Raw genomic sequence first — 27,319 nt, forward strand, 5'->3', positions numbered from 1 at the left:
CTTGGGGTTCGAACTACCACACGCTGACCCTCGTAGTCGATCATGGCACCGAAACGACTCAGCCAATCCATACCCACTATCACACAAACTTCCCCCATGGGAATCGGAATCAAGTCAATCGGGAAGGATACCCCAAATATCTCCAGAACGTAACCCCGATAGACTGAAGAAGCAGAAATCTCGTGTTCGTTGGCGATGGAGACTCGCAACAGACACTCTAGCTCTCCTAATGGCAAACCAAACTCCCTACTAAAAGATCGAGAGACAAACGACCGACTCGCTCCAGAGTCAAACAATACAAGAGCAGGCAGATAGTTCACTAAGAACGTACCTAACATAGGTACAAACATATAAGCATAAAATAAATATAATCAATTAGATAAGGGATAGAAACATACCAGCAACCACATATGTCGCTGTCCTGGCCTCCTCGGCTGTGAGCTGGAAGGTGCGTCCTCGAGCCCTCGGGGGCTCGGCTCTACCCTGGCTCCCATTGATAATCCTCAATGTAGCTGGTACGGGAGCCTGCGTCGGCTTAGCGGCAAGAAACAGACAATTGGTATTCACATGACCAATCTGATCGCAGTGGTAGCAAATCCTCATATCCTGAGCCGGGGCTAACTGGCGGCAATCCCTCGCAAAGTGCCCCTCCTTGCCGCACTTGTGGCACCCACCACTGGATCGATAAACCCTATAATGACCCTTCCCGCACTTCTCACAAGTGCGGCCACGCTGGCCTCCAGACCTTGAATCGGTGGTCTTGGACCGCTTCGGCGCCGGCTGTGACTGCGCTAGGGCCTGCCTCGCCTCTATCAACTGCAACTCAATCTCAAGCTCACGCCGCCTAGCGGCTTCCTGTAAATCCAATAATGTATCACAACGTTGGGTAGCAACAAATTGTCTGATGTCAGTCTTGATCATGCTCAGATAATGAGACATCTGAGCTTGCTCGGAAGCAAACTCCGGGCAGAACATCGCCCTCTCAGTAAACATCCGGGTGACTTCCGTCACCGACTCCGTACCCTGTCTCAAATCCAAAAACTCTTGTGCCAGCCGCTCTCACTCAACCCGCAGAATATAGCGAGAGCGGAACATCTCCCTGAACTGATCCCAAGTAACCGCAACTCTGTGCTCATCAGAATACGACCCCGTCATCAATCTCCACCAGTCCTTCGCTTCGGACCTCAGCAGGTTCAAAGCACACCTGACCTTCTGGTCAGTAGGACATGAGCATGTGAAGAAACATCCCTCTACGTCAGATATCCACCTCATGGCTATGATCGGGTCCTGAATCCAATCGAAAGTTGGGGGCTTCGCGTTATCGAAGTCCTGGTATTGGAAAGCCCGACTGACCCCACTACCTGCAGCTGCTACGGCTATGGAAGTTGCAGAGGCAGCCGTTTCAGCAATGGCTGCATAGCGCTCATCGAAGTACTCAGCCATATCGGTCTTAATAGACCCAAACATCTCCGGAAATTGATCCCGGAATAGTGTAGCAACCTCATCATGCAGGATCACCCTAATCCTGGCATCTAACTCATCTGATCTCATCTGACCAATGGTCTCAGGCACTGCTGGTCCACCCTAACTGCCATCTCCTGATCCCGACCCGGATCCGGTCACAAATCGCCTCGTAACCACCATGCTGAAAATATACCAGGAAGATATCAGACATTCCATATAATAACAGGGAACAAACTCCCAACAAAGCCCTAGGGGTTGTGACTTACTTGCTACATGTATGGGTCCTGTGCTTTCAGTAGTGCGGGCCCATACTACCTTCCACACCTAGCCATATTTGTCTCAACTATCATCACAACGCCCTAAAAATATACATAAGCATAGGCGAGCGCTCAATCCTCACTCCTAGAGGAAGGCTAGGTATCTCACAACTGGCTGACTGACCCCGCAGAACTCATCCATGAAACTTCCACCAACGCTGGAACACTCGTGTATGCTAGCCATACATAACGCTGGACCCTATATACATTCGAATATCTGATCCTACCCCAAGCCCTTCATCAGACAAGAACATGAAATAAGGCCAAACCAAACATTCTCAGGCTATAAGATCTTAGTTATATACAACTGTGATGCATACACTAAGCACCTATAGTAATGATGTCAATTTCATATAAGGAAAACCCTGGGCTATCAGGCATCATATAATCAGGAAATTATATCATGCAATTCCTGAAGATCCCTAGCCTATCACTAACATGTTGTTCTAACATATCACAATATCAAATAACTGTATCGTATTTTGGGGCTACTTACTGGCTCCGGTTGGTCGTACACTTTGCATCCTCCTTTAGTATTTTGAAAACCATTTGAAAATCATTTTAAAAATCGTTTCCTTAGTCTGAGACTGGATTCACACGAGTGTTCCTCCAATTCACTCAAACCAAGGCTCTGATACCAACTTGTAACATCCATAAAATTCAAGCAAATTCAAAACTTTTTCAAGCATCCAAAAACCATTAGTTATTATAAAATGTTTTCAAAATAGTTTCATAGAAGAGAATCCCAGAAATCAAAGTCATAAAATGTGAGGAGGTGCACGATCAAGCCTTCGCCTTCCCACGATCATCCGAAGTACCTGGAAAAAAATCAACAACTGCAAGCCCGAAGCTTAGTGAGTTCCCCCAAAATACCAAGGCCATACAAACTAGAACAATATCATAACAAACAACATGCATATAGAGTCTACAGTATGACTGGACCGCCCTCACCAGGCCTTCAGTCTAACTGGCCCACTCTCAGAACCTTCAACATATCTGCTCCGCCTTACCGAGCCTTCAGCCTGTCTGGACCGTTCTCTGGGCCTTCGGCCTGACTGGTACACCCATATGGCCCTTTAGTCTATCCGGGCTGCCCTGGGTCTGTTCGCCTAGACCACAAAGTAGGACCGCCTCAACCTACCCCCAATCATACAACAAACACATAAATATCATACACTAGCTAGCATGTATAGATAGTCATATAGATCTAACAAATCTCTAATCATAGTATCATCCTATATACTAGGATACCGATCTAACAGATCACTAAACATAGCATCATCCTATAACCAGGATACAGATCTAACAGATCACTAAACATAGCATCAGCTATAACCAGTATACAATCCAAAAAGGGCCAGCCTTGCTGCCTTAGACCCTGTTGATAAAGTGAGAAGAACTCACCTCACAATGCCGAACTATATTGAAATCTCCGACTGCTGACTCACCGAGAATCCCAAACTATCACAATAAATGAACACTAAGTCAACAGTTGAATACCAATCTTGGCTAAGGGTCCAACATATGTTAATAGTCCATTCTATCATTTCCTTAAGTTGGGCCAAGGCCCAACTCCAATTCCTTAATCCAAAAGCCCAATATACAAGGCCCATAATTGACCCAATTTTCCAAATTGGGCCCAACTACCTAATTGTGCCTCATCCTATGATCCATTCCCATAATTGGCCCAAAACACATCTATTTAGAAAGTCCAATAAGGGTACAAACCAACTGGCCCAAAGATGGCCCAATCCCGAAGCCCAATTCACAAAAGCCCAACAGAAGACGTACGTTGCGCGTACTCCGAAGCTACGCGGGGCGTACGCGAGCCTCGTGTTGACTGGAAAACAGGGAAGTTGACTGCATATGCGGGGCATACCCTCATTGTTCTCAAAACTCAAATAAGTGCTTAATGGCTTAAGCACTTAAGCCCCAATTCCAGATCCATCGACCAAATGTGTCTTAGAACCATAAAGTCTCAAACTTTAAGACTTTGGATGTCCAGAAAGTTCTTAATGCAAGGTCTTAATCTATTAAGACCTCTCTACCACTTGCATGGGACACTTCTAGCCATTGGGACCTCATTTTTATCACTTAGAACCCTTCCTAGGGTCTGAAAGGACAGCTTAACACGTCCAAAACACAACATGCACAATATTAGGACTTTTGGGACAAGGAAGGTGTCATAAAGCTATTAAGGCAAAATCTACATCATATAAGCACAAGGGCAGAAGCTTTTTATCTCATGGAGCTTCCAGAGGACAAGATAACCTCAGATCTTCAAGCTTGCCTTCTTTCTCCAACTCCTTGATGCAACTTCTTCTTCTTCAACTAGTCAAAACACACACTTTTAGCTCATACACTCAAGAGAGGGGTTAGGGTTTGGGAAAAACGGCTCAAGACTATGGAGGCTGAAATGGTAGAGGGTTATGAGCTCATAAGGACACTTATATACCACCCAAACCCTAAATATTTGGGTTTCCATCTGACGTGAGTACGCCCAGCGTACACAAGTGTACGCCCAACGTACTAGGGCGCGCCTAGTACGCTCAACCTACCCTTATGTACGCGCAACGTACTCTTCTTGATCCAAAATTACAATACTAGCCATTAGGGCATCTCATGGCTACACCCTTCCATCCCCAAGGACTAAAAATGACAAAATAATAATGAAGGGAGGATTCGAAAATACCTACAAATTTCGGGATGTTACAATTTTTTTCCTTTGAAAAAAAAAATCTGAAAAAATCAAAGTTCTTAAAATTTAATTCTCTACAAAATGAACAGAATCATGAAAACTTGAAGGAAAAAAAATAATTTTTATTTTTTATAAAAAAAACCTAGAAAAAATTCTCCAAAAATCAAAAAAATTTAAGGAATACTTCTACTCAACATACTAGTGACTTTGTAAAAATATTTTTTCAAAAATAAGTTTTTAAAGTATTTTTTTTTAACTTTAAGAAGTATTAATTTTAAAAAAAAAAATATTGAACATAATATGATCCAAAATGTGATGATTCAAAATATTTATGATTCAAAAAAATAAACTTTTGATTCAACTTGTTTATGATCATTAATTTGTTATGATCTAAAAATACTTAGACTCAAATATTTTATAATACTTAATTATATCTTTTATGATTCAAAATTAAATGATTCAAAATATGTAATGATCCATAATTTTTTTGAACAAAAACTATATTAATTGAATATATTATTGATCCAAAATCATATGATTTAAAAATGACTTGATTCAAATTACTACGATTCAAAATAATTTGATTCAAAATTTTATGATCCAAAAATAATATGATTCAAAAAAATTATGAACAGAAAATTATTATGATTCTTAATATTCTTCTTATTTAGAATGTTATAATTGTTAAACATTAAAACCCCAAACCAATATTTAGTTTAATCTTCGGGTTTTCCCCCTCACTATGATCGTTCATAAGCTCGTCTGTTTGTATGCCCCTTTTCTTTCTCCGTCGTTGAAGTCAAGGGCAATTAAAAGCCCTAAATTTTCCTTAGTTTAGTCTTTTAAACAAATACAGTCCCTCCATGAGATTTCCTTTTATAAAAGCCCTAAAATCATTTTGCATTTATAGAATGAGCAAAATACACCCTCACTTGATCCAGTTATACAAAATGAGTATCTATCAGAGAGAAACTAGTAACGTGGCAAACAAAGGAAAAATAAGGAAGTGAGTCAGCTGTGTCGGTTGAACCAAAAGTGAAAATAATGTAAACAATATAAAATAAGGACAAATTATAGCAACGGAGCAAAATAAGTTGATCAAAATATCAACAACTAAAAAACAGAGACAAATTATGGCAAGGGAGCAAAGTAATTTGGTCAAAATATAAAACACAATAAAACAGGGACAAATTATAGCAACCGAGCAAAATAAGGTGATCAAAATATCAAAAACCGAAAAACATGGACAAATTATGGAAGGAAGCAAAGTAATGTGTCAAAATATGAAACAAAAGAAGTAAATTGTTCTTAACTGTGTTAGGAATTAAAATAATATACTATATATATATATATATATATATATATATATATATATATAATGTTTTTTTCGTATCCTATTAACTCATAAAAAACAAATCAATTCATACATTAAAATGCTCCTTGTTTCTTTTTTATTTAAAATTTAACAAATTAACATACGACATAAATTTATGACAGACAGTTTGTCCGTCATCGATCATGTATATTTTATGAAATATGACAGACTTTAATGACAGACATTTTTATGTCTGTCATAAAACTGTTGTACGTCCTAATTCGTCTGTCAACGAAAATATTTTTTCTAGTAGTGATATATATATACTACCATTATCCCATATACAGATAAGTTATGTAATTCTGAGTAGGTGCATCATGAAAGCATTGATGGTGTAGAGAAGTTGGCTTTTATTTTAACAATCCCATAACATGTGTTTTTATATTAAAACAAAAGCATTGGTGCGATGAGTTCCCACATATGATCCATGCCTATAACATTCAATTAGCTATTCTTGACTTTGCTATTATTTAGTGGGATTTCACACAGTGGATGCGCCATACACTTTGTGTATGTGATTTAAGGAGTAACTAAATTAATTACGATGTAATTTATAATTAAGGCAAAAAAAAAAAAGAATAAACTAAGTATTAATATTAACACGAAGTTATTAATCATTGTATTTTAATTATAGTAATGGAGATTCGAATTATTAAAGAAAAAATATAACATAAATTATTAAGTCAAAAATTGTATATTGTTTAGGTATTTCGTTGAATTAAGGAGCATGCAAGACGAAAAGCTAAAGTAAATTCTACAACAAGGGTTTAAGGTGAGTTAGTAGTTTTACTCACTAAATGTGCATAAGTTCAAAGTACATTTCACATATGGATCAGTGATTCACTTTATGTCAAAATTAGTCATTCTTTTGTTTTTGAGTATGATGTGTTAATTTGATATGCTTGTTTGCTAGTTGCCTTGCTTAGGGTCTTAATTGATATTTGACTCAATTTTAATGATTATGATGTTTATGGTATGGTAGCATGAATTTAAATGAAATGATGATAGTTGACTATGTGTTGGTGAATTGTTGATGAATTTGGTGAATATGATGATATTAATTGATTTTATGTAATTGCATTCTTAATATGGTGATTTGTTGAATTTTTGTGGGGCGTTGCGTAGTGGGTTGGGTAGTTTATGAAACTTGCCTTAAACCCTATCCGGATACCTTTGGTGAACTATTAGGTTGAAAGAGGACCTATAAAAAAGAGTTTAATCCCATTTGGTGTTAGTCGCCCGGTCTATCTAGAAGCTCTCGCGACACATGGTACATGTACACTGTCATTACAGTGTTTGTGGATTGGGGAGGTGTGGTCCTACCGAGGAGGACTAATATACACATCACATTGGATTGGGAGGTGCTATGGATATACGACATCGTTGGTACCAATCCTGAACGACACCGCGATTCACTTGTGTTTCACATAGTCGGAGTAGCGAAAAGGGTGTTCGGGGTTAGTGTTTCGGGTGGAAGTCATGAGATACTTAGAGCATTCAACAACGATGGAACATGAGTAGTGACTTGGGTAGTTCCCTTGGGATAGGATGCGTGTCTAGATACATGCATATCATAGGATGTTTTTGGTGATATGTGATGCTTTTGGTGATATGCTTTTGGTGATATACTTTTGGTGATATCTATTTCTTTTGGTGATATTTATTTGGTTATATTCCTTTGGTGATATTTATTTGGTGATATGCCTTTGATGATATTCTTTTGGTGATATTCTTTTTGTGATATTCTTTTGATGACATGCCTTTGGTGATATTCTTTTGGTGACATACTTTTGGTGATATGCTTCTGGTGACAAACTTTTGGTGATGTAATTTTGGTTATATGCTTTTGGTGATAAGCTTTTAGTGATATGCGATGTTTTTCGTGATATGTGATGTCTTTGGTGATATATATTTCTTCTGGTGATATTTATGCTTTTGGTGGTATGTGATAAATTCATTGTTATATGTATTGTATTTGTGATTAAGGAGTATTGTTGCTTAATGTTGTTATGTCATAAACTGAATTGTTGACCCGTTTGGGAAATGTATGTTTTCCCTACGACTATATGCAACCCTTATTAACTCACTCAGTAGGGGTTGACACTTGTTTCTTGTACTTTGCGCGTTTGATTCGGTACAGGTAGCTCAGGAGCTTGGATTTGGTGAGGTTGGGGACCTTTATCTTTGGGTAATATGTTTTAAATTAGATGATACCACTTGGACATGTTTTGGTTGTTACTTTTTGTTTAATAATGGTTTTCATAAACTTAAATAATTTTAATTAGGTTGTTTTTTGAAAGATAGTAACGCGTGGTTTGTTTAAAGAATGAATTTTAAAGAACCAAGTCTTCCACTAACGTATTCTGTTAAAAAGTGTTTAAAAAATGAAAAATTTTGGGGTAAAAATCACGACGTTACATGGTACACCGGACCCCATAAAAGTAATGTCGCCAAATCTTGAGGCTGAAAACCACAACCCCCAACTCCATATCATGAGTAGGATAATTTGCCTCTTGAGGCTTCAACTGTCTCGTAGTGTACATGATCACATGGCCCCTCTACATAAGTATTGCACCCAACCCATAATCGATGCATCATAATAAACCAAAAAATCATCCACACCCTCGGGAAAGGTCGAAATCGGAGCCTCGCACAACTTCTGTCTCAGAGTCTCAAATGTCACCAACTGCTCAGACCCTCATAGAAAAGTGACATTCTTCTTTGTCAATCGGGTCAAAGGAACTACAATATTATAGAAATGATGAATGAATCTCCGATAATACCCTGCTAAACGTAAGAAGTTTCGAATCTCAGTTGGAGACCTCGGAACCTCCCACTGCATTACGACCTCGATCTTGGCTGGATCGACCAAAATACCATTCTGGTTGACAAGGCGACCCAAGAACTGCACATCAAGCAACCAAAACTCACATTTGCAGAACTTTTCAAAAAGTATCTCCCTCCTTAAAGTCTCAAGAACCTCTCTCATATGCCCATCATGTTGCTCCTTGGTCTTGGAATAGACCAATATTTCATCAATAAACACAATCACTAATCGATCCAGCATTTCCCTGTAAACCCGATTCACGAGGTCCATGAATATTTTCGGTGCATTGGTGAGCCCAAAAGGCATCACCACAAACTCATAGTACCCATAGCGAGTCCTGAAGGCCGTTTTCTGACATCCTCGTCTCTAACCCTCATCTAATGATAACCCGATCTTAAATCAATCTTGGAAAACCAAGATGCACCTTGAAGCTAATCAAATAAATCGTCGATCCTCAAGAGTGGATACACAACTGGTGGGCCCATCCTTCTTTTTTCAAAACAACACGGGAATTCCCCATGGCGAACTACTTGGCCTGATGAACCCCTTGTCTAGCAGCTCCTAAAGTTGCATGGACAACTTTTGCATCTCATTAGGTGCAAGATGATAGAGTGTCTTGGCTATCAGAGTCGCACCCGGAACTAGGTCAATCTAAAACTCCATCTGGCTCTCATAGGGCACTCCCGACGAATCGTCAGGAAACACATCAGGAAAAACCCAAACAACGGGTACATACTCAATAGAATTCTTCCCCTCGGCCTGAGTATTAACAACATACGCCAAAAACCTCAAACATCAATGCTGCAAGTACCTCCTAGCCCTCGTAGTTGAACAAATGGCTGGACCGCCTTGTGCTCTCTCACCATGAATGATTAGTTCTCCCTCAATTGGGGTTCGAACTCGCACTAGCTGATGCTCGCAGTTGATCATATCCCCAAACCAACTCAACCAATTCATGCTAACAATAATCCTCGCCCCTCTTAGAGAAATAAGAACGAGATCAATAAGAAACCGGAATCAAAACATCTCCAAAACACAATCCCGATGAACTCTCAACGCACTCATAGTGAGGTCATCGATGATCTTTACATCTAAAGGAAAATCCAGTGACCCAGATCAACATCAAACTTCTTGCTAAGGGCAATAGAAACGAACGATCGGGTAGCACCCGAATCAAAAAGAACAAGAGCAGGCATACCATTGACTAGGAACGTCCCTAATCACATCATGAATAAACATAATCATAAATAACAAAACAATAAATAAATAAATAGGAGTACGTACCAATGAAAACATCTGGTACTGCTCTGCCCTCCTCGACCGTCAACTGAAAATCTCTGCTCTTCACCACAGAGCCTCTGCCTTGTCCTGGCAGCCATCGATGATCCTCAAAGTAGCTGGATCGGGTGCCTACACCGCTCCTCTTGACAATCTCAGGCAGTCAGCCTTCTTATGGCCCGCCTTATTGCAATGAAACCAAATCAGTTATGATACATGAGTACAATCTTTGTTAATATGACCCATCTAGTCGCACTTGTAGGAGCATGAACCACTTTCTCGACAAACCCCATCGTGCGAATTGCTGCACTTTCCGCAAAGGTGTCGGACCTGCTGGTCTCCATATTGGAAATTAGAAGTCCTAGACTTCTTCGTTAAAGTCCCAGCTGTCTAAATCTGTGATGGCTTCCGCTTCTTCATAAGCTTCAACTTAATCTCCCGCTCACAGTCTCTGTCTATCATCTGCTCCAAAGTCTGGAAGCTCGGACTACTAACAAACACCCTGATGTCACCTCTCATCATATCATGATATCTTGTCCTCTTCCTCTCCTTATTCGCAACATATTGTGGAACGAGCAAGGCCTTCTCTCAGAATTTGACGGTGATCTCCGCCATAGTCGCCTTCGTCTGAAGAAGGTCTTAAAGCTCCCGTGCTAGCTGCTGAATCTCGATGGCAGGCATGAACTCCATCGTGAACCTGGTAACAAAGTTTACCCATGTCATATCCTCGACCTTCGCTGCTCCCAGAGCATGACCTACTTCCTTCTAGCATTCACGAGCTCTATCCCTCAAAAGACTAGCTGCAAATCTAATCATTGACCCGTCAGGGAAAAAGCTCGTATGATAGGCACTATCCATATCTGCAATCCACCGTCTGCTGGAAATGGGGGGTTCTTCTCCTCGAAGAACTCAAGATCCCTACAAGCACAAAACTCATGAAAGGTGAGAGCACGAGCCTCGAGCTGACCGGCAGCCAGCTCCACATGAAAATCCTTTAAACGCCCCTCCTTCAACTCAATCCTCCCCTCCATGATCGAACTGAACACGACATGGATCGCCTCAAGGATAGCTCGCAAAATCTCAGACGTGATGAACTCACATAACTTAACATAATTAGGCCAGCTCCCAAGCTTGAACCAGAATCATATCCACCTCCATGGCGAGTTTCTACCACCATTCTGAAAAAATAAACAGAAGGGTCAAAACATACTCAATGAATTTCTCATACTACAAGCTCCCTAGAATCTCTATCCTCCCTTTGATTCGAGTATGGATCGTGTGCTTTCAGTTGTAACACCAGTTCCAGGTAGTTATTTGATTTAGTTAATTTCAGGGTTTTGATGCATGGACTCGGCGAGTTGGGAGTGCAATTCGTTGAGTAGGGGCATTTAATCATGGATGCGGATCGGGACCAACTCGGCGAGTCGGAAGGCCCGACTCGGCGAGTTAGAGCTGAAAAGAGAAAACCCTAATTTCGGGGTTTTCCCCCTATATAAGGATCATTATCTGCACTTGTGGCCTCCCTTAGCACCTTATCTCCCTACAGAAAGCAGTTTGCGGCCGTGAACACCCTTGAGTGAGAGTAAGAGCATTTGTGAGTGATTTTGGTGGGTTTTGAAGGATTTTTAGAGCTTGAAGAAGAAGGAGCAAAGAGAGGGGGAAATAGATCCGTCATCTACACTGTATTGGCCACCATCTTGAGGTATAAAGTCGTAACCTTGAGCTTTAGTTACTTAGATCCCTCTTCTTGGAAGTAAATGGCTATTTTTGGTGCAAAATGGAGTCATACTCGAATCTGGACTTATCATAAGGATATGGTTCCAGATCTGGACCTCTTTAGGTCCCCAATGACATAAAGTTGTCTCCTTTAGGCAGTTCAATCCATTTCCATGCATTAAAACCTTGTATGAAGACTAGTTTTAGTGTTATGGCCGTGTGAGGCCTTGCATGCACGTAAAGTTTGCAACTTTACGTGACATCTACACGAGGAAGGGCTAGATCCGAAGTTTGGTACTCTAGATCCCACTGGAAAAGGTCGAAAACGAGAAGGACTAAAGGGACTCGCCGAGTCCTTTAATCGAATCGACGAGTCGGCCAAAGAGTTTACGGCAAAGGAGTTTACGGCCAAAGAGTTTACGGCCAGGGGTTTGCGGTTGAGGGTTTGAAACCGCAAACATTATGGAACTCGACGAGTCACTCAAGTGACTCGTCGAGTTGACGAGTTATGTAAGGAACTCGACGAGTGGCTGGTTGTACTCGACGAGTTGAGATCAACATGGACTGTTAACCTTGACCAGGGTTGACTCTGAGAGAATTTATGGAAAGGTGTTAAGCTAATCACTTGATGATTATAGGCAGTTGAGAAGAGGCAGCGTGGGACATATCTGAATTCAGCTTACCAGTTCAGCATTCCAGAGGTGAGTCTTCTCACCATACCAATGGGTTTAAGGCACCAACGTCGGCCCATTTCATACTAGTTGGTATACTCGTTGTGTAGAGGTGTGTAGCATGATTTGGTTGTAATATGCGGTAGAGATAGCCTTCATGGCTATGGTAGAGATAGCTCTATAGCTAATGGTAGAGATAGCCTTTATGGCTAATGGTAGAGATAGCTTTTACAGCTAACGGTAGAGATAGCCTTTATGGCTAATGGTAGAGATAGCTTTATAGCTAAGATGTTATGTGGTATGTGGTAAAGGTAGTCTTTATAGCCGTTATGTTATGTGATATATGACATGTGCTTGTGGTATGCTCTGGGGGACTCACTAAGCATTAGCTTACAGTTTGTGGATTTGTTTCAGGTACATCGGAGCCCAAGGGTAAGGGCAAAGCTTGATGGTGCACCGTGCACTCTCTCAGGATTTTATGGGACACTCTGATGTTTGGAAAAAAAGTTGTATTTGAATTATGTTTTGAAAACAACTATAACTGGATTTCTTGATATTCTAAATGTGTTTAATTATTCGAAAATGAAAAAAAATTCTTTGTAAAAATTGGGTCATTACAAGTTGGTATCAGAGCCTTAGTTTGAGGGATTCGGGCACACTCTCGGGTGTGTTAGGACTCAAACTAAGGAAATGGTAACATTATTTTCAAAATAAAAGCTAAAAACTTTTAAGAAATGGAAAAGATGAGAGTGCAACGTGCGTGATCAGCCGAGCCAAGTAAGTAGTTCCCCAATATGTTAGCTATGTTATACTGATATTTGAGTTATGATAATCGTATGGAACTTGCTATGTGTATGCTTTTAAAATTATATACGGTTAGGAGCTTATAGCCTTAGAATGATTGATTTGGCCTTATTTCCTGTTCCTTGTCTGGTTGTGGTCCTAGGGTAGAATCTTTTATTCGAAAGTCTATTTGATCCTTTTTTGTGTATAATTTGCACGCATAAAGGCAACCTGTTATGATTGGTCTATTTGATGTGGGTAGAGCAAATCTTAGGACCGCCTAGGATTTGGGTTATGCGGTGGCTTGTGGTATATGATTTATTGTGGGACGAATTGGAGTTGTCAGGTAGAGCTTTGGGGAAAGGTACGGGTAAGTGTGGAAGGTATTGTGGAACGAGCAAGGCCTTCTCTCATCATATCATGATATCTTGTCCTCTTCATCTCCTCATTCGCAAAATATGGCGGAACGAGCAAGGCCTTCTCTCAGAATTTGGTGGTGATCTCCGCCATAGTCTCCTTCGTCTGACGAAGGTCTTAAAGCTCCCGTGCTAGCTGCTGAATCTCGATGGAAGGCATGAACTCCATTGTGAACTTGGTAACAAAGTTTACCCATGTCATATCCTCGACGTTCGCTGCTCCCAGAGCATGGCGTACCTCCTTCTAGCATTCGCGAGCTCTATCCCTCAAAAGACTAGCTGTAAATCTAATCATTGACCCGTAAGGGAAAAATCCCGTATGATAGGCACTCTCCATATATGCAATCCACCGTCTGCTGGAAATGGGGGTCCTTCTTCTCGAAGAACTCAGGATCCCTACAAGCACGAAACTCATGAAAGGTGAGAGCACGAGCCTCGAGCTGACCGGCGGCCAGCTCCACATGAAAATCCTTTAAACGCTCCTCCTTCAACTCAATCCTCCCCTCCATGATCGATCTGAACACGACATGGATCGCCTCAAGGATAGCTCGCAAAATCTCAGACGTGATGAACTCACATGACTTAACATAATTAGGCCCATCTCCCAAGCTTGAACCAGAACCATATCCACCTCCATGGCGAGTTTCTACCACCATTCTGAAAAAATAAACAGAAGGGTCAAAACATACTCAATGAATTTCTCATACTACAAGCTCCCTAGAATCTCTATCCTCCCTTTGATTCGACTATGGATCGTGTGCTTTCAGTTGTAACACCAGTTCCAGGTAGTTATTTGATTTAGTTAATTTCAGGGTTTTGGGCATGGACTCGGCGAGTTGGGAGTGCAACTCGTCGAGTAGGGACATTTAATCATGGACGCGGATCGGGACCAACTCGGCGAGTCGGAAGGCCCGACTCGGCGAGTTGGAGCTGTAAAGAGAAAAACCTAATTTCGGGGTTTGCCCCCTATATAAGGATGTAAAGAGAAAACCCTAATTCGTCCCACAATAAATCATAGATCCCACTGGAAAAGGCCGAAAACGAGAAGGACTAAAGGGACTCGCCGAGTCCTTTAATCTACTCGACGAGTCGGCCAAAGAGTTTACGGCCAAGGAGTTTACGGCCAAAGAGTTTACGGCCAGGGGTTTGCGGTTGAGGGTTTGAAACCGCAATCATTATGGAACTCTACGAGTCACTCAAGTGACTCGGCGAGTTGACGAGTTATGCAAGGAACTCGACGAGTGGCTGGTTGTACTCGACGAGTTGAGATCAACATGGATTGTTGACCTTGACAGTTGACCTTGACCAGGGTTGACTCTGATGTTTGGAATAAAAGTTGTATTTGAATTATGTTTTGAAAACAACTATAACTGGATTTCTTGATATTGGAAATGTGTTTAATTGTTCAAAAATGAAAAAAAAAATTATTTGTAAAAATTGGGTCGTTACATCAGTAGTACGGGCCCATACTACCTTCCACACATATTTGTACTTTCCTCAAGAGTTGTCCCACAGCTCCTAAGCCACTCATCTACAACTAACCACACATGACTACACCTCTAAGAAACATACACAATCATACTAAAGTACTTCCTTGGCACTCCTTGGATTCTTCTATCCAAACATGCCGCAAAAGTCTCTACTGGCACCAACAATCATCCAATGAACGCATGTCGTACATAATCGAAATAAAATAGTTGTTCGAATAAATGTCTCCACCATAAGGCCTTCATTAAAAAAGAACTAGTAATAAGGCTGAATAATTCATTCTAGGGCTATGTATCCTTTACCATGTACCATCCTAGTGCATTCGTCAAATAATTTCCAGTATCAGCACAAAGCATAAGGCACCTAATGACTTAACATGCATAACAAGGCATCTCAACTATCAAGCATTCAATCATGCAACCTAAGCAAATCTTTAGCCCTATACTAGTATGTAGTTCATATGATAGCATACTAAAACATAACATTCATGTATGGATATTTTGGGAATTACTTACTTGAGTTGGGCTGATTGCATGCATCACATCCCTTTCTTTATAAAAACCTTTTTAGGAAATACTTTTCTTTAAAAAAAAATTATTATTCCTTAGTTTGAGTCTATACATACTATGAAGTGTGCCTGGCTCCCTCAAACCAAGGCTCTCATACCAACTTGTAACGTCCTAAAAATCCAAGGTAAAACTTTCATTTTTCCATTAACCAAAATCATTCATTCAATCATTCCAAAAGATAATCAAAATTTAATTTATTCTCAAAACATTAGAGCAAAATCATAAAATAGATAATGCGGAAATCTCCAGGGGATGCAGTGCGATCAAGCCAGACCCTTCCTTTTCGAACCAGAAGTACCTGAAACATTTAAACATAAAACCATAAGCACAAAGCTTAGTGAGTTCCCTAAAATACCACATACCATACACACTGTTGCAGGTCTATTTTAAACCCAAGTGAATGCTATGGGCCAAATCATAGTCTTACAATCACTTCTATCCATGGGCCAAATCATGGTCTTACATACAAGTTTCAGGGGCCAGATCCTGGTCTTCCATGCAATTGTTAGGGGTCAAATACTGTTATTTCATACAATTTCCAGGGTCCAGACCCTGGTCTTTCATGCAAGAGTCACAAAGACAACTAGCATCCAACATAGTATAATGAGAAGACTCACCTCACACTCGAAGTCGGCAACACAAAGCTCGTACAGAGAGTAACTAGTGCTACACACCACCTAATGAAACATTCAAGGCCAAAACATAGACCATCATCTAAAACTACTCAGTTAACCAAAAGTTAACTTGGTCAAAAGTCAATGGTCAATAGCCACCATGTCGTAGCTACTCAATATAGTCACAACCAACTCTGCCACCACGTCATGACAAACATGCCATCAAGTCATGGCAGCAACCCAACAAAACAGTTGCGGGACCCTCCGTCACCACGTCGTGGTGAGCATCTTGCCACATCGTGGTTTCTGGCTGATGACAACTTAATTGATTAAGCTCTTAATCTGATAAGCCCTTTTCTCAAACATTCTAGAAGGCTTCTAGGGACCCTAAAGGTTCATAAAAATCCAAACTTTATGGACATGCATGTCCTTTACTCAAACATGGACAAAACGGTACGAAATGGACTCTAAACTCCATGCATGGCAGTAAAACTTCACAAGAGTTCAGATTCGAAACATATAAGGCATTTGAGACTCCTAAGACCAATAAAGTTGCAAACTTTAAGGTAACCAACCATTCAAACTTCACCAAAGGACCAACGCTCATAAAAGGACATAATAGTAGATCTAGTGATTTAATGAACAACATATCAACTTTATACCTCCAAATGATCAGACATGTGATGAAGATTATGGATCTAAATTAGAACCAAACGCACAAGCAACAAGAGAGACTCCTTATTCTCTTCAACCATCACAAAATGTGCTTATACACTCAAAACACACACAAAGAGGCTAGGGTTTGATTTCTGGACTTGGAGGGTGATGGAGACTGTAACGTCCGTGTTTCTAGGCTAAGCATTAGTATGATGATTTAATAGCTAGGGTCAACAATTGTAACCTATTTTGAAGTAATAAAGAGGAATTACTTGAATATTATGTGAATTATGTGATTTTATGTGTATTATACTTATTTATAAGATATAATAAGTTAAGAATAAATATAAGCATAAAAAATAAAATACTAGATAAACCCAATATCTAAGAAGAAATTTGTATTGGTCGTGACGAGGATTCCGGAGATATAAAGAACGCCGAAATCCGAGTTATAACGAAGAAGTTATGACCTGTCGAAGTTTCGCGACAAAACCGGCACGACGCTCTATGACGTAAAAAGTGAGTTTATGATAAATTACTTTTTAGCCTTATCGATATAAATGAAAGTCGTAGTGTACGTTAAACCGAGAGCGTGAATAAAAATAACGCCCAAATCCGACTTCGTATGAGGAAGTTATGATTTTTCTAAGATTTGACATAGTAGTATGCAGCCCGGAATTCGAATATTAGATCGACCAATTTTTAGCCGACACAACCTAAACGAGAATCGAAGATCTCGTTAATAGGAGCTCAACGATTAAAAGACAGACGAAAACGGACGTCGGATGACAAAGTTATGAATTTTTAACAGACTTTACATGTCCAGGCCTGTTAAAAATATAACTTTAAAAATAAAGTCAAAATTAGCCGATGGAGTCTAAACAAAAGTTGTAGAGTACGTCGCCACCTACGCATGGATATAAAGAACGTCGAAAACGGAGCTCGTATGCGAAAGTTACGGAATTTAGAAAATTGATAAGGTTGTTGCGAGGGTACAGGGTACCCCCCGCGTACATAACATGTATGCCCCGTGGTCTCGCAAGCCATGGCTCCGGATCAACCATGTCGCCCCCCCCCCCCCCCGAATCTCGCCACATGTCCCTTCTTACGCGGAGCGTCGCCTCGTACACGAAGCGTAGTGTACGTGCAGCGTACTCCGAGAGTACGCCCAACGTAGACCGAAGATCAGGCTTATACAAGGGGTGCGAGGGTCTCCTTCATTTCTCACACCAAATCCTTTCTCTTCTCCCTATAACTTCTCTCTAAGCCCTCCTAACCTCTAGTATCTTCTAAGTGCTAGAAGAAAGCCCCGGAGTTCCAGAAGGCTCCAATAAAAAGAGCTTTTTCGGCTCGGAAACTCTGCTCCCGCAGAGCCCGGTTTCTAGCCAAACCTCCCAGTAAGTGAGCTATGCTTACCCTACTTTAAGTATAGGTTAGGTTTAAATTTACTATTGTTATTATGAACTTATATATATATATATATATATATATATATATATATATATATATATATATATATTAAAATATAATATATAAAGTGTTATTATAATATCTTTTAACTACTCGCGGTTCGGGGAATCTGGTTTGAAGGGCCGCATAGGGTTGTTGGATTTCAGAAGTGCTATAATGCCAAAATGGTCCTGCCCTCCGGTGTTTCATGTCTGGCCCCTGTTTATACATAGTGGTTGAAAAGTATTGTTTAACACTTATAAAATAATAACGCTCGTAATTAGTCGCAATAAATATTATACTAAAATCTAGTGGTACTAATATTAGGTTTCGTCAAAAGAAATTATATTATTAAGAAGCGAAGCGTTGTCCAAGTGGGAATCACCACTTTAACAGGTGAGTGCATAGTTACTTTCAACTTACACATATATATGAAGTATTTAATATAAATTACGTGTTATGTGTGCATATTGTCTGTGTTCTTGATATCTATGCTGGATGAACGATTTATACATGTTTTAAATGATTTAAACTGCATATGTATTTTATATCTACGGATATGTAGGGTAGAACATGGGTAGATGAAATAGCTAATGTGTGATGAAATAAAATGATGAGAGGCCTCGATGTTTATGATGATCCCGTCATCTAGCAGAGTATAGATGACGACCACGGACTATTCTAGACAGTCTAGTGGAACGTTGACATGCTCGCAACCTGTAGGTGTTTGTGAACGATGTGTTCACTGATGTACTCCATCCCCCTCATGGTTGCCTTACGAACGTTTATTGCTGAGGAACCCCCTTAGCAGTAGTGTCCATCCCGATGAAAATCCTTAGGCTAGGTCCCTTGAATTAGATGCTTTAGGGACAGAAAGTGAGGATAACGAGAATGGGTAATCGGGTTGAATTGATGTGATGAAACTAATAAACATAATTATTGTGGGTTGAAAACCCTATATGCTCACCAGGCTCCCAAGCCTGACCCACTCAGTTTCTTGTATTACAGGTAGTGGCACAAGAGCATATATGTGATGATCGGATGAGAGTTTATGGATTATAGGCTAGTAGATATAAATAAATGTTGTAAGACATATGTTGTTTTGGTTTATGCTTTTGATCTGTATTGACAATGACATCCCAAAGTTTTAATATAATGAAATACATTTCTTCGGAAATGCTTTTGATAAAATCTTTATCATATTTTTGGGAACAAATTCCGCAACACTTTCTTTAAAAAGTTACTTTGATTTTTAAATAAAGCATAAACAAATCAGTCTTTTCTGGCCGTGAAAATTGGAATGTCACAGAGACTGAGGGTGAACGAAACCCTAGCCACTACATCCTTTAAATATGGCCTTAAGCTTGGAAAATTAGGGTTTGATCCTGGGACGCTGCCACATCGTATCCAATAAACTGCACGTCGTGGCTACTTAAAATGTTCGCGGGAAAAATGTAACACTCAAAAATCACAATAAATTTAAAATTTTTGGAACCAACCATTAATCAACATTGTTTACAAAAATAGTCATTGTTTAAAAAACATTATTTCAAAATAGAGTTGTCTAAACACCAAGTGACATAAAAGAAGAAGTTGTGTATGATCACGCCTTTGCCTTTCCACGATCCTCTGAAGTACCTGAAACGACTGGATTACCCACGATCCTCACAAAGCTTAATGAGTTCCCCGAAAGTACCAACACACACATATAACAACATATATTGGGTCCACAACTAGAAAGACTGGATTACCCCCGAGCCCTCAGTATGAGTCTGACATGCCATTCGGGCCCTTAGCTCATATATGCAATGCTCTCGAGCCCTCAGTATGAGTATGGCATGTCAATTGGGCCTCAACTCATATCTAGAATGCTCCCGTGTTTGGACCCGGTCAGAACCTCTATCAAACGACCCCTAACCAAATTTAGAGAGAGAGATGGTTAAACAAAATTAATAAATAATCAATAAATAGGCAATCTAACATGACCATTGGTAATCAATTTTAATACCATTGATATATAATGGTTGTATAAAAGTGATTATTGCTCCTAACTTCTAGATTATTAAATAGTCATAAAAATTATTACTTTTTATCTAAATATTAAAATCTATTTTGTGACATTTCAAATAAATAATTAAATAATTTGTACCCAAACTCAATAGGCCCATTGGACAAACATAAACAAAGCCCAATGAGCCGAGTTTAACAAGCGAAATGTTGGCGAACGTTATCAAAAGGAAATATTTTATGTACACGTGGCAACACGATAGTGGTTAGATCGAACGCAACTCCAAGAAGATCATACCCCCAATTAACTATAACCCTCTAAAATTCAATTGCAGTACCTGTTGAGTGTTGACATTTCCACAATTTTCCGAATCTAATACTTCACATTCGAGCGAAATGGCATTCTGCAGTATTACATATGCTGCTTCTGGATTTGTGGTGAAATCAAACATCAGCAGCACCTTTGAAACATTCACAATTAAGTCCGCAATGGTAATGTTTCCTTCCAAGAACACAAGAAGCTCGCGATTGGTTGTGAAGGCTGCTGAAGAAGCTGCGGCGCCAGTGGCCGCCGGTGCTACATATACCGATGAAGACAAGTCTAAACCACCTCCGATTGGACCCAAAAGAGGAACACAAGTATGTAAATGCTCTGATTAAAGCAACATATATTACTTTCAACCATCAATTCGTATCATAAGTTAACTACCATAAGAAGTTTCACATAAATTGGTTAAATTTGTTCATCGCTTAAAGAATGTCATGTTTATAATACAGAGTGAAATAATGCCCTCCTCCTCTTTGAATATTAAGAGTATATTTATACAAAAACAAAGGGATCAATGCCTAAAATAGAATACAATCAACACTAAAATAACATCGGCTAATAGCCCCCCTCAGTTGGAGCAGGAGGAGGACGTATGCTTAAACTGGATCTGAAGTCCAAGAAAAGAAGACGAGGCAATCCTTTGGTGAAAATATCTGCATACTGATAGGCGGAAGGGATATGTAGAACACGAACGTGACCAAGGGCAACTTTTTCCCGGACGAAGTGAATGTCTATTTCAATATGTTTCGTGCGTTGGTGTTGTACTGGATTACCGGATAAGTAGACAGCAGAGACGTTATCACAATAAACCAAAGTAGCAGTCTTGAGAGGAGTTTGAAGCTCAAGAAGAAGATTACGCAACCAGCAAGCCTCGGCAACAACATTAGCCACCCCATGATATTCAGCTTCAGCACTTGAGCGGGACAGAGTCGGTTGTCGTTTAGCGGACCATGAAATCAAATTATCGCCTAGGAACACACAATATCCTGATGTCGAACGACGTGTGTCGGGACAACCACCCCAATCAGCATCAGTATATGCAATAAGCTGAGATGGCTTGCTAGAATATAGATGCAAGCCGAGGTGAAGAGTACCTTTTAAATAACGGAGAATGCGTTTTAAAGCATTTAAGTGGGGTTCCCGTGGAGCATGCATGAAGAGACATATTTGTTGAACAGCATAGGCGATGTCGGGTCTGGTAAAAGTTAGATACTGTAGGGCAACGGCTAACTGGCGATATACACTAGGATCAGCGACAAGATCACCAACCGAGGAACTGAGCTTAGAGTTAGTGTCTGTGGGTGTAGCTACCGGTTTACAGTTTTCCATGGTAGCTCTCTTGAGAATTTCACCTGCGTATTTTTGTTGTGAAAGAAACATACCGCCTTTAGAGTAGCTAACCGAAATACCCAAGAAGTAAGTGAGTTTACCGAGGTCATTCATGTGAAACTCAGATTTTAGGGAAGATATGATCTGCGCCTTGAGCTGATTTGAAGAGGCTGTCAGAACTATGTCATCGACATACACAAGTAGATAAGCATATTCATTATTTTTCCGAAAGATAAACAAAGAGTTGTCACTCTTACTACAAACAAAACCAATACTAAGCAAGTAGTGAGCAAAATCATTGATACCAAGCTCGTGGTGCTTGCTTCAGCCCATATAAAGACTTGCGTAACTTACAAACATATCCGGGAAAACTTGGATCCGCAAAACCTGGAGGTTGGTGCATGTAGACTGTTTCCTTGAGATTCCCATGGAGAAAAGCATTTTTGACGTCAAGTTGGTGAATAGGCCAGTGACGACTCAACGCAAGACTAAGAACAGTCCGGATTGTTGCAGGTTTGACAACGGGACTAAACGTTTCGTCATAGTCCACACCAACTTCTTGTGATTTACCATTAACAACCAAACGAGCTTTGTATCGCTCAAGAGACCCATCAGAATTAAATTTATGTCGAAAAATCCAATGGCAACCAATTACATTGTTATCCTGTGGACGAGGAACCAAATCCCATGTATTTTGTTTAAGTAAAGCATTAAATTCATTGGTCATAGCACAATTCCAATTTTGGTCAAGTAGGGCTGCCTTTGGAGAAATAGGAATACGAGAAATAGAACTAGAGTGAAGGGCATATTTGGGATTGGGTTTACGTATCCCACTTTGAGATCGTGTATGCATAGGAGGGACACGAGTTGGTGGTGGTGGTGATGGTGGTGGTGGTGGTGGTGGTGGTGGAAGAGATGGAGGTCCACGAGGGATGGTTGGTAAGGATTGAGAGGGAGGAACAGTGGCACTAGTATTGTGGTTGGTACTAGTGGTAGGAGGCTGTTGAGAATGATAGGATAAATAAGGAGAAGGTGGTATATCATTTAGAAAGTCATACGAAGAAGGAGGATAAGGAGATCGATTTTGATAAGGGAAGGTTTGTTCATTGAATGTGACATGGCGTGAAATTATAGGTTTGTTATCGGAGAGAGTATGACATAGGTAACCACGGTGATTAGGTGGATACCCAAGGAAGATAGAGGGTATCGATCTTGGGGTTAATTTGTTTGGTGTAGTAGAGGAAATATTAAGATAACAAAGACACCCAAAAGTACGAAGATGAGAGTATGTGGGCTTGCGTAAGTAAAGAATTTCTGTAGGTGTTTTGTTTTTGATGGCAGTAGAAGGTAAGATGTTGATTAGGTATGTGGCAACAGAGAGAGCATGGTGCCAAAAGGAAGGAGGTAGAGAAGCTTGAAGAAGATTTGTTCGAATCATGTTATTAATTGTGCGAATGATTCGTTCAGCTTTGCCATTTTGAGGCGAGGTATAAGGACAAGTGAACCGAAATTGAGTACCAGTTTTAATGAAAAACTGAGTAAACATATAGTTATTGAATTCTCTACCATTGTCACATTGAAGGTTTTTGATGGTTTTATGAAACTGGGTTTGAATAAACGTGTGAAACTGTTGATAAATTGAGAAGACTTGAGATTTTGATTGTAAGGGATACGTCCATGTAAAATGAGAGAAATCATCAAGCAACACTAAATAATATTTATGACCAAGTTTAGAAGCAACAGGAGATGTCCATAAATCAGCATGTATTATATCAAACGGAGCAAAAGTAAAAGTTTGAGATGGAGAGAAAGGTAAACGACAATGTTTCCTAAAGAACAAGCATTACAAGAGTAATCAAATTTAACACCAGAATTTGAAAAACTAGTCCTAAGCAAATTGAAAACAGAATTCCCGGGATGACCAAAGCGGTTGTGCCAAGTTGAAGAAGAAACAACATGAAGAGATAAAGAAGAAGGCTCGTTGTTGACATTGGCGAGAGTGAAGGGATAAAGATCACCGGTACTATTGTGCCTCGTAAGAACCTTCTTCGTGATAAAATCCTTCACAAAAAAACCGAAAGGGTCAAATTCTATGGAAACCCAATTATCCCGAGTAAATTTTCTTACGGAAACCAAATTTTTAATAATTTGGGGAACATGGAAAACATTATGGAGAGAGTAAGAACGATTAGGGAAAGAGAGGATGGTGGAACCTTGACCAGTGCTAGGAATATTTGTGCCATTACCAACTAAAATAGAATGCGGATTACTCAAAGAGATATAATGGGAAAGATTACCTGAGTTGTTGGTGAGATGAGAAGTCGACCCGGTGTCCATATACCAAGAGTTATCTGGTTGGCGAAGATGCATGGTGTTGAAAGCGGTTTCAAGTTGAGTTGGGGTCATTGGTGTACCATGCTCAGCTGTGTAATGGGCTTGGGGGGTAGTAGGATGTTGAGGACGAATTTGAGATGTAGGTGCTGGGCCAAGAAGACCCAATTGAGAAGGGTGTTGGGCCGCAGTAGGATAAGGGCAAGGTGGGATGGCCCATGAAGAAGTAGGGTAAGTCCATGTGTTATACCAAGGGTAAGAGTTGGACCCGTAATTGTGAGATGGAGACCCATTGAATCGTCCACGCCCCCTTCCTCTTCCTCCTCGCTGACTTCTACTTCCCCGCTGACTACCGCCACGATTGCCTCCCCTGCCACCACCACGAGTTAGGTTGCTGTCATTATTGAAGTTAAAAGGCTGGTGGTTAGTATCAGAGGAGGAAGCTGACACTTTTGGAGCGGCAGAGCTGGTGATTAGGGCTTGCGGTGTGTGAGAAGACTGATTGTTGCGGCAAGTTTCTTCAAGAATTAACTGAGAGCAGGCTTTGTTGAAGCTTGGTAGAGGTTCAGTTTGTTGAATGAGGGTTGCTATAGTATCATAATCACCTTTAGTCAAACCTGCGATAAGTTGTAACACCATTTTAGTTTCAGAGATAGGGTTACCCACATTGGCGAGTTGATCAGCGAGATTCTTGAGGCGAGAGGAATAATCAGTAAGATTGGAGAAAGAGTCAGAACGTGTGGTGTTGAACTGCTCTTCTAAATACACTGCTCGAGTGGCTTTATTGTCTTGAAAAATTTCTTCAAGACGATTCCAGAGTTCAAGGGCAGAAGCACCCGGTTTCAGGATCGTTTGTCTAAGATCAGGTGAGATTGTGGCGAAAATCCATTGTTTGACAATGGCATCTAGTCGCAGCCATGTAGAATCGTCAACGTCAGCGGGTCGTTTGGCTTGTGGATTGATGTGATCGAGAACATTATATGCACAGGCATGGATATTGAACAACTCCATCCATGATGGATAATGTCCATCAGTTCGATCGAGGATAATAGGTATGGAATTTTTGATGTTATTAACACCAAAAGCAGGGTAGAAAGATGGAGATGATTTTGAAGAGGAAGAATCTTCAGATCCTGGCATTGACTGATGTTGAAGAAGAGGAAGGAAACGATTAAGGAAGATGCGCCGTAGGTAAGAAAAGAATAGGGTTTAAGATGTATTAGGGCTCTGATACCATAATACAGAGTGAAATAATGCCCTCCTCCTCTTTGAATATTAAGAGTATATTTATACAAAAACAAAGGGATCAATGCCTAAAATAGAATACAATCAACACTAAAATAAGATCGGCTAATAGTTTATAATACGATCTTCCACGAAAAGGTTAGAATTCTAAGGAAGGAATCCTACTGGTGTAATAGTGTTGGATCAGTTGTCACTGTTGATCAGGTAAAGCTAAACACACCATGCTTATTAGTGTCAATTAAAGTACACTATGTTGATTTCTTAATTGTAAGTTGCAGGATCCTAACGACGCCCGATATCCAGTTGTGCGATTTAACAAACTCAACTACGCAAATGTATCAACAAACAACTACGGGTTAGATTAGATCGAAGAAGTATGAAACTACATAAACAACTACGGGTTAGATGAGATCGAAGAAGTATTTAACAAACTTTAACAAACTCTCTCTCGTATGAAACTACATAAACAATTTACAGAAATGACAGGTTCTAGTTAAAATATAGGAGGTTCAAGACCCATACCACTAGGAAAGAAATGGTTAGATATGTTGAAAATTTAGAGATTGAACATATTAAAATATTGAAAGAAATAAAAAAATGAAAGAAATGTAATCAGAGCGCGGCTGGCAATATGAGAGACGTTGAGCTTTTGATCGAGCATCAATCATGCCTTGCTCCACTTGATAATTACTCTAGCAGTCCAACCTCCATTCCAAATCTCCTAAACATTCAAAATCAAAGAAAAAAAGCTCGTTAACATTACAAGTAAAAGAACAAGAGTATATATTTCAAGTTTTCCATCAAATGAAAGAACAAGAATTAAGGCTACATGGAATGGTTATGTGGCAACACCGGTAAGAGGACTTGGCAATGCCAAGCCACATGTGAACACCGCCCCTAAGGGTCGTAACTACCTAGTGGCATGGGACGACTTACGCTTCATTACGAGAGAGCGAGAGAGAGAGAGAGAGAGAGAGAGAGAGAGAGAGAGAGAGGAAGTAACTGTCACATGACTGTTTTTTTAATGTTGGTAATGTTAGAAAAAAACTATGCAATATTCTATTTATAAATACCACTTAACTACTTCATACACTATAGTCCAGAACACATTACACTCATATCATTCTCTCTACAAAAAGAATTTTATTCACCAAGCATTCAAAAATAGATCAAAATCCAGATACCTCAAACACTCTACGCACCCCAAACACATCCACTTCGCGCACCGGCCCTACGCATTTAACACAACACGTGGCTAATACCTATACTTTAAATCACCAACCAGAGGGTTCATGTAAATGCTACTTCTAACAAACTCGCCTATTCAACCATTTTTTTCCAACAAAATTACTTCCAACAACCAAATCCTTACAAAACACCAAACAAATTTCAACATTCATAATTTCAACAACCTTAAACCAAACCTTCCCAACCCCAATCTCACCACAATGATGATATCGAAAGGGTGTCAAAAACTCAACGAAAATCATCAAGAAGGAAAACCAAAGAAAAGGAAAAAAAAACTTAAAAATATTGGGATAAAGATGAGGAAGTGGCACTATCAAAAGCTAGATTTCAATATCTTTAGATGTAGTGACGAGCAACACCCAAACCGGGACGACAATTTAGGACCGTGTTCTAGCACACTTCCACTCATAAATGGGAAATGTTGAATACCAGACTTATGATGGTGTCAACGGCAAACGATACGAGCTAGGAGTTACCTGTACAAGTTTTAATGAAATCTACATCAACCT

General features: G+C 40.1%; 1 protein-coding gene across 1 annotated transcript; it reads left to right on the top strand.

The window, feature by feature from the left end:
• Positions 1-20,675: 20,675 nt before the first annotated feature.
• On the top strand, positions 20,676-26,520 carry LOC145116178 (photosystem I reaction center subunit IV, chloroplastic-like). Its single transcript, XM_079052532.1, has 3 exons — positions 20,676-20,968; positions 25,701-25,766; positions 25,841-26,520. The coding sequence occupies exons 1-3, from the start codon at positions 20,726-20,728 to the stop codon at positions 25,925-25,927; spliced, it is 396 nt and encodes a 131-aa protein (XP_078908658.1). The 5' UTR covers positions 20,676-20,725; the 3' UTR covers positions 25,928-26,520.
• The last annotated feature ends 799 nt before the right edge of the window (positions 26,521-27,319 follow it).

The sequence above is a fragment of the Lactuca virosa genome, chromosome 5, assembly GCF_052849685.1.
Source record: "Lactuca virosa cultivar CGN04683 chromosome 5, Lactuca_virosa_CGN04683_v6, whole genome shotgun sequence".
Lineage (NCBI taxonomy): Eukaryota > Viridiplantae > Streptophyta > Magnoliopsida > Asterales > Asteraceae > Lactuca > Lactuca virosa.